This window comes from Orcinus orca, chromosome 8 (assembly GCF_937001465.1).
Source record: "Orcinus orca chromosome 8, mOrcOrc1.1, whole genome shotgun sequence".
Taxonomy (NCBI): Eukaryota; Metazoa; Chordata; class Mammalia; order Artiodactyla; family Delphinidae; genus Orcinus; species Orcinus orca.
Genome location: NC_064566.1, coordinates 49,402,262 through 49,421,874, shown reverse-complemented (window position 1 = coordinate 49,421,874; position 19,613 = coordinate 49,402,262). Strand labels below are relative to the sequence as shown.

The window sequence follows — 19,613 nt, the reverse complement described above, 5'->3', positions numbered from 1 at the left end:
TAGGAATGGAGGGGACCCTGGAGGCCAGAAAAGTGTGTCTTACTTCTCTTTGTACTGCCACTGCCTTTAGCTAGCTATTTCATCAAATAGCTGTTTGAAAGTCATAAATGAGTGTTAAAATGCCAGCATGTGAGCACTGAATTTGGGGTCAGACACTTCTAATTCAGTCAGAAAGGTTATAGGTTTAAAAGTGCAGGCAAATAGGCTGTTAAGCAGATGGGCAAGAGTCCAAAGCCCTGCAGGAGACCCAGGAGTAGGCACCAGGAGTCAGAACAGCCAGAAGGACCAGAAGCCCAAGTTATTGAGGGCATGGCCTGCCTGGTGGGGACTAACTTTAAGGATTAGCCATCTTCTTCTGGAAGGAGGCTTCTTGTGAGATCAAAATTTGAAGAAAAGAATACTGAGAGGAGGAAGATGGTAGAAATGGGACACAAAGGGGTGACTGAGTGCCCCTCTAGTGTCTTTTTAACTTTGTTTCTAAGTCCTAGTGAAGAAGGGCCTTTGGCTAGTGCTAGACACTGAAGAAGTTAAGGCAAAACCGGGAAGTTCTGTTTTACCCTGCTTGGGGAATGGCACAAGCTCAGTTAGGGCTTCTGTGTTTGCCCTTAATAGACAAACAGAACCTAATGGAACCCATTCCCCGCTACCCCTGTTTGTTGGCCTTGGAGAGTAAGAATTAGTCGTTCTAAGAAGCCCTGTTGCACAGGCTTATCTGGATCTCCCAACCATAGTCTTGCTACAAGACATGGTATAAGAAGATGGTGAGGCTTCTCACCAGTCAGAATGGCCATCATTAAAAAGACTACAAATAACAAATGCTGAAGAGGCTGTGGAGAAAAGGGAACCCTCCTGCACTGTTGTTGGGAATGTAAGTTGGTGCAGCCACTATGGAGAACAGTTTGGAGGGTCCTCAAAAAACGAAAAATAGAGCTACCATGTGATCCAGCAATCACACTCCTGGGCATATATCTAGAAAAAAACTATAATTCGAAAAGATACATGCACCCCTATGTTCATAGCAGCACTATTCACAATAGCCAAGACATGGAAATAACCTAGATGTCCATTGACAGAGGAAAGGATAAAGAAGATGTGGTGTACATGTACTATGGAATACTACTCAGCCATAAAAAAATGAAATAATGCCATTTGCAGCAACATGGATGGACCTAGAGGTTATCATACTAAGTGAAGTAAGTCAGAAAGAGAAAGACACATACCATATGATACCACTTATATGTGGAGTCTAAAATATGACACAAATGAACTTATCTATAAAACAGAAACAGACTCACAGATATAGAGAACAGACTCGTATGTGCCAAGCGGGAGGGGGGTGGGGGGTGGATGGATTGGGAGTGTGGGGTTGGCAGATACAAACTATTATATCTAGAATGGATAAACAACAAGGTCCTACAGTAGAACACAGGGAACTATATTCAATATCCTATGATAAACTGTAATGGAAAAGAATATTTAAAAATATTACATATATGTAAAACTGAATTACTTTGCTGCACAGTAGAAATCAACACAACATTGTAAATCAACCATACTTCAATAAAATAAATTAAAAAAAAGTTAGTGAGGCTTCTAATCTGGTTCTAACAGTATTTTGCCAGCCCACCTACGGCAAAACAACCCCATTTCATGGCCTCAGTTTCCTTCTCTACTTGTAAAGTGAGCAGTGGCCCTTAATGCCTCCAAAGCTCCTCCAACTCTGCCATTTAGAGTTTGAGTTTGATGAGAGATCCCACTATCTGTTACTCCCATTCTATGCCAGGAGCTTTTGCAAGATTGGCAAAAAGAACCCTTTGACTTTGGCCTATTTGTTTATTTATTTATTTATTTAGGCTGCACCAGATCTTAGTTGCAGCATGCGGGATCTTTAGTTGTAGCCTGCAGACTTCTTAGTTACAGCATACGAACTCTTAGTTGTGGCATGCACGCGGGATCTAGTTCCCCGACCAGGGATCGAACCCGGGCCCCCTGCATTGGGAGCGTGGAGTCTTACCACTGGACCACCAGGGAAGTTCTGACTTTGGCTCTTTTAATAAATCAAACCATGTGAGGTGCTGTGCTCCTTGCTTTTGGGTTGCTGTGCTTAGGTAGCCTTCCCTTCTGCCCCCACTGCCTTCTACCTGTTGTTCAGACTGTGCTGTCTCCTGTTGCTCTGGTCTCCTGACCCTTTACCATATTCTACTTTGTGTCTTTGTAACTCATGTACTATGTTCATTCTAGTACTTTCTGTGAGCAAGGACTGTATTTGTTCATCTCTGAATTTGCTCCTTCATGCAACAGGTTCTTTTGGGCATTCATTTGTTTATACAACAAATGTTTATTGAAGCCCAGCTGTTGTGCTAGGGACTTTGCTAGGTGCTAGAGTTTGGCTGGAAGCTAGGATTCAGCCACGAAGAAGATAGCCATGATTCCTGCTGCTATGGAGCTTACAGTTTAGTGGAGAAGAGAGATATTAAGCAAAGTATCACACAAATAATTACAATTGTGAAAAGTGTTATAAATGAAAAATATAGGGTACTTTGGAGAAAATATAATTTGGGCCTAAACTAGTTTGGGAAAGAAGATGAATCAAAGAAGATTCTTTGGAGAAAAAGTATTTAAGCTGAGACTAGCAGTATGAGTCAGAGTTTGCAGGTTAAGAAAGAGAAGAGCCTTTCATATAAAAGGAATTCTAGGTGGTTCTCAACCTGGGCTTCACATTAGCATCATCACCAGGTATAAGAGAGTATAGGAAGCAACAGGACTGGTGCTTCGTACTGGTGCTTACTGGTGGGAGTATAAAGTGATACAACTGCTTTGGAAAACAGTTTGGCAGTTACTTAAAAAGTTAAGCATACCCCTGTCATCTAATCCAGCAATTCCACCCCTAGTGGAACTCAAGGAATAAAACACTCATTTTCACTCAAGAAAAATGAAAACATGTGTACACACATAGACTTATACACTTAACGTTCATAACCTTTATTTGTAACAGCTAGAAATTGGTTAATGGATAAACAAATTGTATATCCATTCAATGGAACACTACTCAGCAATAAATTGGAGCAAACTACTGATTCACGTGACAGCATGGTTGAATCTCAAATCATGCTGAACAAAAGCAGCCAGACACAAAAGAGTACAGAGCTGTGATTATATTTATTTGAAGTTCTAGAAGAGGCAAAACTAATTTCTAATGATAGAAATCAGATCAGTGGTTGTGTGGGGACGGGGATGAAGGTTGGCACTGAAGAGCCAAGTGGGAGCATTTTGAGACCATGGAGGTGTTCTAGATCTTAATCAGGGTGGTGGTCATATGAATGCATATGTTTGTCAAACACATAGAACTGTATACTTAGAATGGGGGCATTTTATTGTGTGCAACTGTACCCTAAAAATATGCATGCTCCATTTTTTTTTTTTTCTTTTTTTGCGGTACGCAGGCCTCTCACTGTCGTGGCCTCTCCCGTTGCGGAGCACAGGCTCCGGACGCGCAGGCTCAGCGGCGATGGCTCACGGGCCCAGCCGCTCCGTGGCATGTGGGATCCTCCCGGACCGGGGCACAAACCCGTGTCGCCTGCATCGGCAGGCAGACTCTCAACCACTGTGCCACCAGGGAAGCCCCATGCTCCATTTTAATAAATGTCGGGAAAAAAGGCAAAACTTATCTATGGTGATGAAAGTCAGAATAGTGGTTACCGCTGTGGGGTCGTGGTAGTAGTGATTGGAGAGGGACAAGGGGAGGGAGTCTTCCTGGAGTGTTAGGAATGTTCTGTATCTGGATTTTGGTGAAAGTTACATGTGTATATATATATATATATATATATACACACACATATATATATTTAAATTGATCCTTATGTTTATTTATGTACTTTACTATATGTGTGTTATTTCTCAATTAAAGAAAAAACAAAAAAAAACAACCCCAAAACCCAAACCCATACCTAGGTCTCACCCACAGAGATACTGGGGGCTGCGTGTCAGCAGTTTAAGAGCTCCTTAGGTGATTCTAATATGCTGCCAGAGCCGAGAACCACTGTGCTGTGTGGAAAGGAGGGAAGAAACTTGGCACATCAAAGAAGGGTCACACGAAGCAGGAGGAGTTGCTGGACATGAGACCAGAAAGGTGGCAGGTGGCAGATCGTTCTGGCCCTGGCAGGCCACAGTAGGGACTTTGAACTTTTTTTTTAAAAATAAATTTATTTATTTTATTTATTTATGTTTGGCTGCGTTGGGTCTTCGTTGCTGCGCGCAGACTTTCTCTAATTGCGGCGAGCGGGGGCTACTCTTTGTTGTGGTGTATGGGCTTCTTATTGCGGTGGCTTCTCTTGCTGTGGAGCACAGGCTCTAGGCGCACGGGCTTCAGTAGTTGTGGCTCGCGGGCTCTAGAGCTCAGGTTCAGTAGTTGTGGCACATGGGCTTTGTTGCTCCGCGGCATGTGGGATCTTCCCGGACCAGGGCTCAAACCCGTGTCCCCCGCGTTGGCAGGCAGATTCTTAACCACTGCGCCACCAGGGAAGTCCTGAACTTTATCTTGAGAATAATGAGAAACTTTTGAAGGGTTTTAGGAAGGGAGAGGCCTTGGACAGATATGCAGGTGGTACGCGCGAGCACTGCCTATAGCCAGCACTCCTGCTGATTGCTCATTAAATATTTAGAATCTCTCTGCTGAGAGTGACATGCTGTGTGGAGAATGAGATCTGGAATAGTTAAGAGTCTTGAACTAGGATTGGTGATTGATTAAATGTGGGGAGTGAGGGAGAGTGAAATGTCAAGGTTTCTGACACAAACAACTGGTGAAGTAGGAAGTTTGGGGGAAAGGTAATGAGTTTAGATTTAGACATTATGAGTTGAGGTGCCTGTTACACATCCACATGGAGATGTTTAGTAGGTAGTTGGAGTCTGTGGGTTTCTGTAGGCCAAAAGTGAAACTTGAACCAGAAACATCATTTTGTTTTTTGGGAGTTGGTAATGGCTAGTAATTTCTTTAAAGGGTAGTTGAAGCTATGAGGAGAGGTAAGATTACTTAGGAGAGAGTGTAGTATGAGAACAGAGCCTAGGACTGAGCCCACATTCTTTGAAAGCCCAACATTTAAAAGTCAGGTAGAGGGGCTTCCCTAGTAGCGCAGTGGTTAAGAATCCGCCTGCCAATGCAGGGGACACGGGTTCGAGCCCTGGTCCGGGAAGATCCCACGTGCTGTGGAGCAACTAAGCCCGTGCGCCACAACTACTGATCCTGTGCTCTAGAGCCCGTGAGCCACAACTACTGAGCCTTCGAGCCACAACTATGGAAGCCCGCATGCCTAGAGCCCGTGTTCTGCAACGAAAGAAGCCACCGCAATGAGAAGCCCGTGCACCGTAATGAAAAGTAGCCCCCACTCAATGCAACTAGAGAAAGCCTGCACACAGCAACGAAGACCCAACACAGCCAAAAATAAATAAAATAAATAAATTTATTAAAAAAAAAAGTCAGGTAGAGAGGAGAAGTCTGCTCTGCACATTAGGGAAGACAAAGATTTATTTATTCATTCAACAAATCTTTACTGAATACCTACTATGTGCCAGGCACTATATGAGTCCCTGGAGATACTGCAGTAAACAAAAAAAGTCCCTGCTTATGAACCTTACATCTATTGGAGGGAGACAGACAATAAACAAATAAATGAACAAGTATATCATGTGTGAGGTGGTAGTAGGTGCTATGAAAAAATGAAAAAGACATAGCTCTGCCCTCAGATACCCTCAGATAACTGCAGCTGTAAGCTGACCGTGGTAAGCCTACATGAGGTACAAAGTCAGAAATGCTGAAACTCAGAGGTATATCTCATTATGTTGCTCATTGGAGCTTTATATATAGTTGATGCCATGGATTATCATTTTTCCACTGATGACTTTCTTTAATTATGTTTAATATAAATTAAACAACTGTTAAAGAAGACGTGGTACATATATACAATGGAATATTACTCAGCCGTAACAAGGGACGAAATTGGGTCATTTGTAGAGACGTGGATGGACCTAGAGACTGTCATACAGAGTGAAGTAAGTCAGAAAGAGAAAAACCAATATCGTATATTAATGCATATATGTGGAATCTAGAAAAATGGTACAGATTATCTTATTTGCAAAATAGCAATAGAGACACATGTAGAGAACAAACATATGTAAACCCAGGGGGGAAAGGAGCGGGGCGGGGGGTGAGATGAATTGGGAGATTGGGATTGACACATACACACTATTGATACTATGTATAAAATAGGTAACTAATGAGAACCTACTGCATAGCTCAGGGAACTCTACTCAGTGCTCTGTGGTGACCTAAATGGGAAGGAAATCCAAAAAAGAGGGGATATATGTATACGTATAGCTGATTCACTTTGCTGTACAGTGGAAACTAACACAACATTGTAAAGCAACTATATTTCAATAAAAATTAATTTAAAAAAAGAGAAAATAAAAAAATAAAATAAACAACTGTTACTGGATTATTCAAATCTCAGGTTAGAGTGAGAATATAATTATCTCACATTATAATCAACATATGTAATATTTTTAAAAGCAGGCTAATAAGAATTGAACAAAATCTCCACCAATCTCACACATATTACAGGCTATGTTTTTTTTTAAGACTTTATTTTTTAGAGCAGTTTTATGATTACAGCAGAATTGAGAGGCAGGTACAGAGATTTCCCATATAGCTCCTGCCTCCACACATGCATAGCCAGCCCCGTTATCAACATTTCTCACCAGAATGGTGCTTCTTTTTTTTAACCAAGGATGAACTTACATCAACACGTCGTAATCACCCAAAGCCCGTGGTTTACGTTAGGGTTCACTCTTGGTGCTGTATGGGTTATTTTTTATGTATTCTCCCTCTGAGGAGAAGTGAGCATGGTCAGAAGTCTTTTGGGTCAGTGCTGCTTGGGTAGCTGAAACCAGTGCCAGCTTTGTCTAGAAGGGAAGCGCTTCTCAGTTCTTGCCCCCTGCTGAGAAGAGCTGGGCCTCTTCTTGGATATGAGGACGTGATGTTCTAACAGGGGAAGGAACATCCCTCAGGTAGGCTGGATTTTACACAGCCCAGGAATCCTCTTTCCTCAAAGAGGACTCCTCTTTCCTCTGTGGCTAGGGCTGCTACATGCTGTATTCCAGGGGGGACCTTTTCTTGACAGTTCCATGTCCCAAGCCAGTTCCCCTTCTCAGCCTTCACATTTTTGTCTAGAGGGTCCCCTGCCCTCCTCCCCAGCCCCATCCTCATTCTAGGTTCCAGGCTGTTTTATCTCTGGAACCTCATGGTCCTTGGTCAAATCTGAAAGTCTTCCTAGGGCTCATGCTCTCAGTCTTACAGTCTTTTGAGCCCTTTCTAAGGGTAAGGGTGGATTCTGATCCCATCAGAGTCACTGCAAAGCCTGCCAGTCCTGGCTGGGGGGTGGAGGCTGAAGGGGGAGAAATTATTTTCGGAGATGAGGCCCCTGTTGGTAAACTTTAGCCATTTCCATCCAGATTCCCCTCAGGTTCCAGCCAAGCGCTGAGGACCAGTCTGACCAGTGCCCTTCTCTCCTCCTTCTCTCTGCCTTCTTCCTTGACTGCTTCTCTCATTTCTTTCCCTCTAGGCTTGTGTCTCACATCAGGTAATCCACTGTCCAGCTCAACTGTAGTGGCTCTGCACGGTAGTGCTGGGAGAGGAGGGGCATTAGGTGCATGGTAGATATTGCTGGTGGGAACTGGTGGGTTGCCCTCAAGAATTCTGTTGCCTTTTGGGGAGGTGGTTTGTTATGAATCCATTCATTCATGCATTCATTCGTTCAGCCAGCACTTACTGATTTCGTACTTGACAAGGTGGATATTAGTGATGGTGCCATACTGGGCCCTGGGGGATAGAGTGAGTCAAATTTAGCCCTTGCCCTTTTCTGGATGTGGCATGCAAACAACTCAGAGCATGAGAATTAATATAACAGAGTTATGTACAGAGTGCTTTGGAGCATAAAACAGTAAATGATTAGCTCTGCCTTGAGAAAGGAGAGGAGATTTGGACATGAGGGAAAAGCCTTTGTGGTTTTGTCCGCCAGTGGTTAACAAAGTGTGGTCTGCAGACCACTGGAGGTCACCAAGATCTTTGTGGGGATCCAGAAGGTCAAAGCCATTTAATAATAATACTAAGATGCTATTTGCTTTTTCCATCGTGTGTACTTTTGCACCGTTGGTGCAGAAGAAATTAGTAGGTAAAACTGCTGGCACCTTAACAGGAGTCAAAAGAGTGGCACAAAATTGTGCCAGTAATCACTGCATTCCTCACCTCCATGCCCTCTCAGTTTTTTTTAAGCTTTTAATAGAGAAGTAAAAATTTATTAATTTTATTAAATTGTATCCCATGAATACATGTCTCTTTAGTATTCTGTGTGATAAAACAGGAAGTATGCATAAAGCACTTTTGCTGCACGTAGGAGCCTGATGTTTATCTCAAGGAAATGCATTTGTGTGATTGAGTTGCAAGCTGAACTACCTCCTTTTCTCGGGGAACACTAGTTTTACTTGAAAAAATAACTGACAAATTGCAATTACTCAGACTTATGCTTTTGGCAGACATCTTCTTGAAAATGAATGAAGTGAGTCTGCTACTTTAAGGAAAACAACTGATAGTATTTGTTGCCAGTGATAAAATTCCAGCTTTTAATTGAAAATAAGAGTTTGGGAAAACTTGTATCTGCCACTGTGAGCTTGACAGCTTCTCCAGATTTACAGCTTTTCTGATGAAATCAGTGGTGATATTAATAATTGTGATTATTTTGATATTGTATAAATGAACTGTGTCAAATTTGGAAGCTCTGCCTAACTCATCGAATCACTAGTTTCCAAATGATTAGTGTATCATGTTTCAAAATCACCAATGGGTAGGGACTTACCTGGTGGTCCAGTGGTTAAGACTCCATGCTTCCACTGCAGGGTGCGTGGGTTCAATCCCTTGTCAGGGAACTAAGATCTGATCCCGCATGACGTGTGGCCAAAAAGAAAAAAAAAATCACCTATGGATAAAAGATCCATTCAAAGTGCAAGATAGACCAATGGATTTTATTGTAATAGAGTACAAAAAGTTCATCTGTATAGTTTCAGATTTCACCTTGTAACTAACCTTTAATATACTTCCTACTTGTTGAGTTTCGGTGAAGTATCAGAGAAGAATGACCACAATTATCTGAAAGGTTATTAAAATACTCCTGCATTTTCCAACTGCATATCTATGTTTTGATCTTCAATCAAAACAACACCTTGAATGTGGAAACAGATATAATGAGGCTGTAACAGCTGTTTTCTATCAAGTCAGACATTAAAGAGATTTACAAAAGTGTGTAACAATACCACTCTTCTCATGAATTTTTTTGCAGAAAACAATTATTTTTCATTAAAACATGTTTATATTAATGTATATGAGATTTTATTGTTTTAAAATGAATTAATTACTAAATATTAGAATTTATGTTTTAATTTCTAATATAGTAAATATCAAACAGTTTGGGACTTTCAATTTTTTTTTTTTTTTTTGTGGTACGTGGGCCTCTCACTGTTGTGGCTTCTTCCTTTGCAGAGCACAGGCTCCAGACGCGCAGGCCCAGCGGCCATGGCTCACGGGCCCAGCCACTCCGTGGCATGTGGGATCTTCCTGGACTGGGGCATGAACCCGTGTCCCCTGTATCAGCAGGCGGACTCTCAATCACTGTGCCACCAGGGAAGCCCAAGGGATTTTCAATTTTTAAGTGTAAAAAGGAGTCCTGAGACCAAAAAATTTAAAACTTGGTCCTGTACTATTCTCTCTACCTAAAATTCTCTTTTCTGCCTACAGAAATCCCATATATAATTGTAGAGCTGATATTTAGTTATTCATTCAGAAAACATTTACTGAGCATCTACCAAGAACCTGGTTTTTTCTTGCTGCTGGGTACATAGTCCCTAGCCCTTATGGGGAAGACAAATTAAATAGACAACTACAACACAGTATGATAAATGTTACCAGTGATAGACATATAAATGCTGTGGGAAGACAGACCATTGTCAGAGTTGCTTGCCAGCTCACCTAGAACGTTCCTCTGAGCAATGTGATTGGACTGTACTGCCTGTGTTTGATTCTTTATGGTCTTAGAGGGAAAGTGGCTGAAGTTAGCAAAAGATGGGAACTGTTCACTTGCTGGTCTGGGAGGAAAAAAGGAGACTACAAATGTATTAAATGTCAGCTTCATGCAGGCCCTATGCTAGGTGTTTTAACAAATGTGGTCTTGCTTAACTCTCACAAAAACCCTATGCAGCAGAGTTAATTATCCTTATTTTGCAAATGAGATATTGGAGGCTCAGAGAAGTTAAACAACTTGTCCAATATCATATGGTTGTAACTGATGAAGCTGGGATTTTGACACATGTGTTCTGACTCCAAGTGCAGGGCTCTTTCATTGCAGTAATAATGTGTTGCTAAAATGGGTGGATCTTTTAAGGTAATTTCTGGATGGGTCTGGGAAACCTTGCCAGATTGGAATGTATTAAGAGAAGATAGAAAAGGTCTCAGGAAGGAGAGAGAGAGACAGCCTAGAAAATGCTTCATTGAAGGAATTATTTGTGAATTTTGGCTGACATGATTTTTCTGGACAGGATTCTATGGCCATATGGAACATCAAGATTTTGTACTCCCTTAATCTCAATCCCTTTAATCCTTCTCTATGCCAGATGATGCCAGCAGCAAAGGTCACCTGTCTGTCTGATCAGGTTACAAACTAGAGCCTGATGCTTGAAGCCTAGATTTCTTGGACCTGCTGTAGGCCAATTGTGCCCAGGCTGGAGACCCCAGTCCCTAGAGCTTGGTAAACTATTCCCATTATTTTTTAAAAGCCTAATAGAAGTACTTTACTTAGGTTCATCCTGTGGGTGGATACTTGCTAATGAAAAGATTAGGTTTCTTTGTTTTGGGTCAGAAATCTGTCGATCTGATGTGCTTCAGGTGTGCTACCTATGGAACTCTAGAAAAGGGGTCAGCAAAGTATGGTCCAAGGGCCAAATCCAACCCACCACCTGTTTTTGTAAATAAAATTTTGTTGGAACACAGCTAAGTTCTCTCACTCATGTTTTGTCTGTGGCTGTTTTTGTGCTCAATGACATAGTTCAGTAGCTGCCACAGAGACTATATGGCCCATAAATCCTGAATGTTTACTGTCTGGCTTTTTACAGAAGTTGCTGACCCCTAGCATAACCTCAATTCTTTCTATTATGGCCCTTAGCGCATAGTGTTTTAATTGCTTATCTCCCCCACTTTTATAATTGAGCTCCTTGAGAGCAAAGATGAAGTCTGATTCATCTCTTTATACCCTGTGCTGATTATAGACCCTGATATATGAAGAGTACTCAATAAATGTTGTTTAAATGGGCATATCCTATGCTGATCAAAAAGCTCTTATAGGCAATTATATATGCCTTTGAGTAATATAAAAACAGGAATAAGGGAAGGAAAGTGTTATGTTGGTTATGCTAATCTCAGTGCTGTGTGCTTCATCTTTGGACTAGTTGTTACTTCCTGCAATTTTTGGGGGATAGGTAATTTGTGGATAGGAGTCCATGAATGAAGCAATCATGCCAAGAGCTCTCGTTGGTGAGGAAACTGAGAAACAATTCCTTAATTTTTGGCTATTTTCTACTCTTTTCCTCAATACCCACCACCCCTTTACCCCACCCTCCATTTTCCACTCCACCTTGCCAGGACAAAGGTAGAGGAACATAAGGTTGCATGGAGGTACTTATTTCTTTTGTATGCATACTATTTATCTACTTTTTTCTTTTATAAAGCCATTTCTTCAGTGTGCTTCCTACCAGCATTACTGTCCGTGGCTTCCAGAAGATGAAACTAAAGCTGTCTGGTTACCTTGGCATAAAGGCAGTCAGGTGAAGTGCTGGCCTGCGAGTCAGCAGACCCGGGCTCTTGCTGTGCCTCTTCAGCTACCTTTGACTTTGGGCACATCCGTTAACATCTGTGAGCTTCAATATCCAACATATTTTTATTGAGTCACATCTGGGACTTAAAAAATTTAATATTTACACACCTTCTCATTTTGAAAAGGATTTGAGCAACTAGCAAGCGATAGAGAGGTGACCTGTCCAATCCTGTCTCTGTTTCTCACCAGCAGACAAGTAAATGATTAGATGGATTAGTGTTTCCGGTCTCTGATCAGGGACTTCTAGAAGGCTTCACAGCCACAGCTTCTTCACCCTGTCCTTGCTTTCTCTTCTGTGACTGCTTCTGTTATCTGGGAGGTCACGGTTTTTCTTCTGTCTTCTTTGGGGGTGATCTGAAGAGTATTTTGCCTAGAAAGATCAGGGTCGAAAGGCAAGAGGAATTTTATACTCTAGGAATTGGAAGAAATACCAGAAACTTTAGTTAAAATATCTTTTTCAAATAGTGAACTTGAAGCCTGAAGAAGGGAAGTGACCTCCTTAGAGCCACATAGTAGAGCTACTAGACTAGATTCCAGGCTCTTTCTGCTATGTGCCTTGACCAGGCTAGGTGTTTTCCAGGTTCGTAAGAGAGGATTAGGTGTCATGAAAGAGACATGGGTGGGCTAGGCTCTTGTGCTGGTTTTATTGCTGTATGACTGTATGGTGGTGGGTGGAGGAAGTTTCACTCCAGACCTCCATGCTTGCTGAATGTAGCTGTCCTGGAGAAGGCATAAGATGTGAAGGGTTTCCTCAGTTGGCCTGTGGCTGGCATTATATGTACAGGCAGTGACAAAGTGAACAAAAAGGAAAACTACGTAGTACTCTGGCCTTGGAACAAATGGCCTGTTTTCCTATTTCTAGAAAGATTGTATTAATTCACCTTTATTTATTGACTAAAAATGATGTTTCATTTGAATATGTATTTCTTTGATTTTACTAGTAAGACCTTTCCCTGTGTTCATCAGCTATTTGTATTTTCTCTCACTTGTATATTTTTTCCTTGTGAGTTATTTATTCATGTTCTTTGTGTAGATCCCAGTGTATTCCTAGTCCTATGCTTGACTTCCCTGCCAAGGAACTATTAGGATAATAAAGCATTGACCCTAAATAGGGAAGACAGTTACTATGAAATACTTTTATCACTGTACAAATAGTCTGTTAAGTGGCTGTGTGAGGAGTCAGGCTCTAGAAGCCAGGGACTGTGAGACAGGTAGGTAATAGAGCTGGGTGGCAGCCCCCAGTAATGTTGTCTCTTGCTTTTCCTGTACAGAGTTCTGCCGGATTGACAAGCCCCTGTGCCACAGTGAGGATGAGAAGCTCAGCTTTGATGCAGTCCGCAGCATCCACAAGCTGATGGACGATGATGCCAATGGTGACGTGGATGTGGAAGAAAGTGATGAGGTGAGCTCCCTCACCCTGTGCGGCTCTCTTCTCCTCCTGTGTGAACAGTCTGTGAAGCTGTCTAGACAGGCTGTTCCCTGAGGAGAGGTGTTCTTGACATTGGCTTGTCCTCTAGGAATGCATCCTTGTCAGGGAAGGTGATTCTCAGCAGAGCAGCCTCTAGGAGCCGGCCTGCCAGAGTGCAGGCCTTAACATCTGTGTGTGTGCCTGGACTGGCTCCTGTTTGCCTACCGGCTAGAAGCACAACACCGACCGAGCTGTGCTGTTTGAGAGGAGAGGGAGCCCTGAGGCTCATCTGTACAGTTTCCCTGAATCCTTGCTGTAATCCTGCTGTAGAAGGAGGGCATCCGTCTGTCCTTACTCTGTGCTCAGCCCTGTGCTGGCATGTGGAAGAGAAGGCAAGACAGTCAGATCTTGCCCTTTGGAAGCGTATACTCTATTTGTGAGGAAGAAACAAAGGTTCCTAGAAAGATCATTCTGAATTCCAGGCTGCAGTTGCTGGGATCCAGTTGAGTGGTCCAGATAGTAAGAGCGAGAGGAATCTCTAGGTGGAAATAGCTCTGTTATTGTTTCACCGTTTGGCGTGACTGCAGCTCCAATTCCACAGAGCCCAGAGCCCAAAGTCATCATGTGTCAAAAGACTGAAAAGCTTCAGTTGTTTTCAAGCTCCACTTGAGCCAGCAATGGGGTGAAGCTGGCAAGTTATGCCAGCTTTTAGTAGCAATAGGGTGTATATAATGAGGGAGGGGCCAATCTAGTCTCTCCTCCTCTGGTTAGCCCACCTTTAAGTTGTGAATTCAACTTTGGATTTCACGTTGCCAAAAACATTTGAAACAGTGAAAGAGAGGAGTGACATGAATGATGAAGGGTATGGAAACTCTGAAACGGACGGCATTCAATACAATTCAGTGTTTATAACTGTCTATTATATGTGTGCCAGGCACTGTTCTAGACGTGGGGATGTGGCAGCAAATACACATAATTACATAGAGATACATCTGTCCTCATATAATTTACAGTCTAGTGAAGAAACTTTAGCCTGGAAAAGAAAAGATTCAGATAATACAATTTCTATTTTCAAATGCAATCGAAGTAGAGGAATCAGACTTAAATGATGACGATGATAACAGTGAAATCCTTACTCTGTGCCAGGCACATTGTTAAGCTCTTTGCATAGTTACTTTTTTAACTTTGTTGATAGCCTTAGGAAGTTGGTATTACCATCAAGGACTGGAACTTTGGAAAGGTTAAGCATTTTGTTCAAGGACACGCTGGGTAGGAGAACAGATCTGATTTCAAAGCCTATGCTGTTAAGTACTGCAGTATTGTTTCTCTTATGCTAAGGGCAGAACCAGGACCACTGTGGGGAAAGTAAAATATAGGCATATTCTTCTGGAATAAAGAATCACCTCACAGCGCTATCTCGTCATAGAAGAGGCTTCCTTGGTAGGTGGGTAGTGAACTCCCTGTCACTGAAGATGGGACAGTAGAACACAGCACTCCACTGATTGGTCAGCAGAGGGGATCCTTGTATCAGGTTGAACTAGATAATGTCTAAGGAACTTATAAGAGGAGAAAAATAGACTTCCTGGAGGAAACAGAATTGGGAGAGAGTGGAAGGGGTGGGGCAGCCTGAACAGCAGGAAGCAGTGTGAGCAAAGATGTGGAGGCAGTAAGAAGCATGGAGGGTAGGTTTGGTCACACAGAGTGACTGTGGGAGAAAACTGCAGGGCAAAAGCCTGGCAAGGAAAGGGGGCCCAGGCAACCAGGCTGAGATATGTATACTTGCTGAACCTGGCAGCTGGAGGTTCTTAAGCAAGGCCAACAGCCATGATGAAAGTATCCGAACTTTTGGTCACATCTAGATGTGTCACTGACCCTCAGAGGACCCACATTTTATTTGTCTGTGCTGGGAATAGAGCCATGTTGCTGGTGGTGAGGGAGGCCTAGAGGTTTCCTGACCACAGGACTGGGAGATGCGTGGCACCACAGTCAAGAAGGTGATACGATCCAAGATCCACAAATTCCTGGATATCTTTGTCATCCGCTCCTCCTTCTTTTTTCACTTTCTGCTGAATTACTTTGTCAATGGAGGGAGGAAGAAAATGTTCTTTTTAGAGGAATGTACCACAACAAAAAGCTCATCAGCACAAACTGTTCTAAAATAACACAAAAGCTGTCACCCTGCTTTTCCCTGTGCCAGTGGTGAGCTGTTCTTTTTCAGTGTAGCTTCTGCCTGCCTTGGCTTCAGCTGCTCTCCCTACAGTCCGGGCCTCTGGTGGGCAGAGGGGCCTGCCAGTCTGGGGTCTCATGATCATTCACAAGCTATTTTCTCCTTGAAAGAGAAAGTCACGGTAGCAAAGTGTGTGTGTTTGAGTCAGTCTCAACATAGATGGAGTTCATGATCTAACTAGACCATTGGGTGGGCAGCTCAGAGCTTGGAATATCAGATTATGGATGCTGAGACACCAGAGATGAAACCCTGGTTGTGCTGGCCATCAAGGACCTGAGATTCTTATGTCCCGCTTAAAAGAATTGCTGATTACCCAAGGACCCTAGGAGAAATCTGCTGGGATACTCTATTAAGCCCTCATTTATTCAGCCTCATATCGGTAAGTTTTTCAGATAACTGAACTATAACCTCATTTCTAGATATTTAAAAATCTTAGCCATTTTTGAAGTAAGTTTTCCTTCTTACAGATGACTGTGAACAGATTGTTACTTTCTTTGGATTATTCAAAGCATGTCTTCAGGGCCTCTTGCACTGTTACCCCAGTGCTTACATTCCTGTATGCATTGTTGTGATTTCTTTTTATAGTTTTCTATCTCTTCGTTGATTCATTCTCATTTCTGATCTTTCTGTCTCTGCTGTAAGCTATGAAATTAGACTTTCGGTAAACTGAGACTCAGCAGCCATTTTATAGACAATATACAGTCGCTCGTGTGGGGGGAAGCCAATTTGACTTCTCAAGTGTCATCTCTGCTTGCTTTTGTCCTAGGTAGCAGAGGCTATGGATTGTGGGCCCTTCAGATGAGCAAGATGGCACTATTGGTGCTGGTGTCCTCCTTGCAAAGCTGACAGGGAGTTCTGCCAGCCTGGCAGTGTGGGAATTCATGACCTGTGCTCTACTGAGACCTCTGGTAGGGATACTGCCTCTGGGCAAAGGATTTGCAGCAATGGGATGGCGCTTCAGCCTGTCCTGATAGTCTGAGGTGGGCAGACAAGAGCCTTCCTAAAACCACTGTCCCCTTGACTGAACCAGACAGTTTGAGAGCAGTTCTATTGTCTTCTGTGGAGCCTACGTGGAAAATAAAGGACATTTGTTCAGCCATTAAACAAATTCTTATTGAATACCTGTTATGTGTGAGGCACTGTTGTAGGGCTATAGATTCCATGATGAACAAAGCAGATAAGATCCCTGCTTTAATAGAGCTTGCATTCTAGTAATATGTATGTCATAGGTGATTAAGTGATACGTAAACTTTGAAATTAGGCAGAACTGTGATCAGGTTATAGTAGTTTAGTGACTTCCCTTTGGTTTTCTCAGGGTAAAATGGTGGTTAATGATTCCTACCCTTGCAGCGTTGCTATCAGGATTAAGTGAGAAAAGTGCTGTTAAAAGTTCCCAGTCCAAATAAAGAACTCTCAAAACTCATCAATAGACAATAAGCAACTCAATAAAAAAATGAGACAAAATTTGAGCAGACACTTCATCAGAGAAGATATATGCATGGCAAATAAGCATATGAAAAAATGCTCAATATCATTAGCTATTAGGGACGTACAAATTAAAACCACATTGAGGGACTTCCTTGGTGGTCCAGTGGGTAAGACTCTGTGCTCCCAATGCAGGGGGCCTGGGTTCGATCCCTGGCTGGGGAACTAGACCCCTCATGCATGCTTCAACTAAAAGTTTGCATGCCACAACTAAAGATCCTGCATGCGGCAACTAAGACCCGGTGCAGCCAAAAAAAAAAAAAAAAACCAACCCACAATGAGATATCACTATACACCTATTTGGATGGGTAAAATTAGAAAGTAGTCAAAACCAAGTACCATGTGAGGAGGAAGAGCCACTAGAACTCTTACAGAGTTTCTTATAAAGCTGAACACAATTTAATACATATCTCAGGAGTCCTACTTCTAGGTATTTACCCCGATAGATAAAAGAAAATTTATATTTGTATTAAAACCTGTACACAAATGTTTATAGCAGCTTTACTCATTATCACCAAAAACTGGACACAAATCAGATGTCCTTCAGTGTGTGAATGGATAAAACAAACTATGGAAGACTACTCAGCAATAAGAGGAATGAACTATTGATGTACACAGCATAGATGAATCTCAAAGGCGTTACTCTGAGTGAAGGAAACCATCTCAGATAGTTACATACTATATGATAACATCTAATGACATTCTAAGAAAGGCAAATCTATAGGGATGGAGGCCAGATCAGTGGTTACCAGGGGTTAGGGGTGTGGGGAGGGTTTGATTACAAAGGGGCAGCATGAGGGAGTTTTTTTTTGGTAATGGAACTGTCCCATGTCTGGATTGTGGGGCAGTTATAAGAATCTACGTAGGTACTAAAACTCATAGGACCAGATTCCCCCTGTGCCCTCCACCACAGTTAATTTCATCATATGTTAAGTAAGAAAAATGTTCCCAGCATAGCATTGACACACAATTCAGGCTCAGTGAACGCTACTTATTGCCACCTTTCTGTTTCCTCTATATTTCCAGGAAAGCTACCTACATCTGATGATTGTATATATATATATATTAATTTATTTATTTATTTTTGGCTGCATTGGGTTTTCATTGCTGCACGCGGGCTTTCTCTAGTTGTGGTGAGCAGGGGCTACTCTTCGTTGTGGTGCGCGGGCTCTCACTGTGGTGGCTTCTCTTGTTGCGGAGCACAGGCTCTCAGCACACGGGCTTCAGTAGTTGTGGCTCATGGGCTCTCGAGTGCAGGCTCAGTAGTTGTGACATATGGACTTAGCTGCTCCGTGGCATGTGGGATCTTCCCGGACCAGGGCTCGAACCTGTGTACCCTGCGCTGGCAGGCAGATTCTTAACCACTGCGCCACCAGGGAAGTCCCTGACAATTGTATTTTAATGTTCATGTGTGGAATGACTGACCAATATCACTGTAGCAAGCATGTCGTCAGGCTGAGATGGGAGTCTTATTGCAAGGGTGAGATCACACATTTTGCGGGGTGGAGATGGGTACGTTAGTATGAGCCTAGAAAGCTGCAAAATATACTTAACCTTCTGTTAGTGCCTGTGGTGTCTGGTGTAGAATAGCACAGGGTTAAAAGCTTGTGCTGCAGAGTCACACAGACCCAGGTTTAAACCTGGCTTTCCCTTCACCAGCTGTGGAAACTTTGAGAAGTTACTTAATCTCTTTAAGCCTCAGTTTCCTCATTAGAAGTTGAGTGATACCCATTTACCATTGCAACAAAAAGAATAAAATACCTGGGAATAAACCTACCTAAGGAGACAAAAGACCTGTATGCAGAAAACTGTATGACACTGATGAAAGAAATTAAAGATGATACAAACAGATGGAGAGCTATACCATGTTCTTGGATTGGAAGAATCAACATTGTGAAAATGACTCTACTACCCAAAGCAATCTACAGATTCAACGCAATCCCTGTCAAACTACCACTGGCATTTTTCACAGAACTAGAACAAAAAATTTCACAATTTGTATGGAAACACAAAAGACCCCGAATAGCCAAAGCAATCTTGAGAACGAAAAATGGGGCTGGAGGAATGAGACTATAGTACATACTTCTATATATACTATACTTTAGACTATAGTACAAAGCTACAGTCATCAAGACGGTATGGTACTGGCACAAAAACAGAAATATAGATCAATGGAACAGGATAGAAAGCCCAGAGATAAACCCACACACATATGGTCAACTTATTTTTGATTAAGGGGGCAAGAATATACAATGGAGAAAAGACAGCCTCTTCAGTAAGAGGTGCTGGGAAAATTGGACAGCTACATGTAAAAGAATGAAATTAGAACAGTCCCTAATACCATACACAAAAATAAACTCAAAATGGATTAAAGACCTAAATGTAAGGCCAGACACTATCACACTCTTAGAGGAAAACATAGGCAGAACACTCTATGACATAAATCACAGCAAGATCCGTTTTAACCCACCTCCTAGAGAAAGGGAAATAAAAACAAAAATAAATAAATGGGACCTAATGAAACTTA

At 42.3% G+C, this 19,613-nt stretch overlaps 1 protein-coding gene across 7 annotated transcripts in view; it reads left to right on the top strand.

Moving 5' to 3' along the window:
* STIM1 (stromal interaction molecule 1) overlaps nt 1-19,613 on the top strand; it is a 198,575-nt gene that overhangs the window by 99,283 nt on the left and 79,679 nt on the right. For all 7 annotated transcript variants that reach the window (XM_004279730.3, XM_033405567.2, XM_033405561.2 and 4 more), the window contains one exon: nt 13,238-13,368. In XM_004279730.3, the coding sequence (XP_004279778.1) occupies nt 13,238-13,368 (131 nt within the window). The remainder of the gene's footprint in view (nt 1-13,237; nt 13,369-19,613) is intronic.